The sequence below is a fragment of the Lottia gigantea genome (genome assembly GCF_000327385.1).
Source record: "Lottia gigantea unplaced genomic scaffold LOTGIsca_16784, whole genome shotgun sequence".
Classification (NCBI taxonomy): domain Eukaryota; kingdom Metazoa; phylum Mollusca; class Gastropoda; family Lottiidae; genus Lottia; species Lottia gigantea.
In genome coordinates this window covers 1-1045 of record NW_008708095.1, presented here as the reverse complement: position 1 = coordinate 1045, position 1045 = coordinate 1, and the positions used below count along the sequence as shown (strand labels likewise).

The window sequence follows — 1045 nt, the reverse complement described above, 5'->3', positions numbered from 1 at the left end:
ATATTGCATTTTACACTTTAACATTAGCAACAGGAAGCTCATTGCATTTTGTATCGGCAAGAGATATGTTATTGTATTTTATACCAGCAAGAGATATGATATTGTATTTTATACCAGCAAGAGATATGATATTGTATTTTATACCAGCAAGAGATATGACATTGTATTTTATACCAGCAAGAGATATGATATTGTATTTTATACCAGCAAGAGATATGATATTGTATTTTATATCAGCAAGAGATATGATACTGTATTTTATATCAGTAAGAGATATGATATTGTATTTTATATCAGCAAGAGATATGATATTGTATTTTATACCAGCAAGAGATATGATACTGTATTTTATATCAGCAAGAGATATGATATTGTATTTTATATCAGCAAGAGATATGATATTGTATTTTCTATCAGTAAGAGATATGATATTGTATTTTATATCAGCAAGAGATATGATATTGTATTTTATACCAGCAAGAGATATGATATTGTATTTTCTATCAGCAAGAGATATGATATTGTATTTTATATCAGTAAGAGATATGATACTGTATTTTCTATCAGCAAGAGATATGATATTGTATTTTATATCAGCAAGAGATATGATATTGTATTTTATATCAACAAGAGATATGATTTTGTATTTTATATCAGTAAGAGATATGATACTGTATTTTCTATCAGCAAGAGATATGATACTGTATTTTATATCAGTAAGAGATATGATATTGTATTTTATATCAACAAGAGATATGATTTTGTATTTTATATCAGTAAGAGATATGATACTGTATTTTCTATCAGCAAGAGATATGATACTGTATTTTATATCAGTAAGAGATATGATATCGTATTTTATACCAGTAAGAGATATGATATTGTATTTTATATCAACAAGAGATATGATTTTGTATTTTCTATCAGCAAGAGAGATGATACTGTATTTTATATCAGCAAGAGAGATGATATTGTATTTTCTATCAGCAAGATATATGATACTGTATTTTATTTCAGCAAGAGATATGATATTGTATTTTATATC

At 25.4% G+C, this 1045-nt stretch overlaps 1 protein-coding gene across 1 annotated transcript; it reads right to left on the bottom strand.

Annotated features, from left to right (window-relative positions):
* Window positions 1-10: 10 nt before the first annotated feature.
* Window positions 11-847, bottom strand: LOTGIDRAFT_149019 (hypothetical protein; the record flags this gene model as incomplete). The annotated part of the gene is made up of 1 exon (XM_009051441.1): window positions 11-847. A coding segment is annotated over one exon (837 nt), but the record flags the coding sequence as incomplete, so codon positions are not given.
* Between the last annotated feature and the right edge of the window lie 198 nt (window positions 848-1045).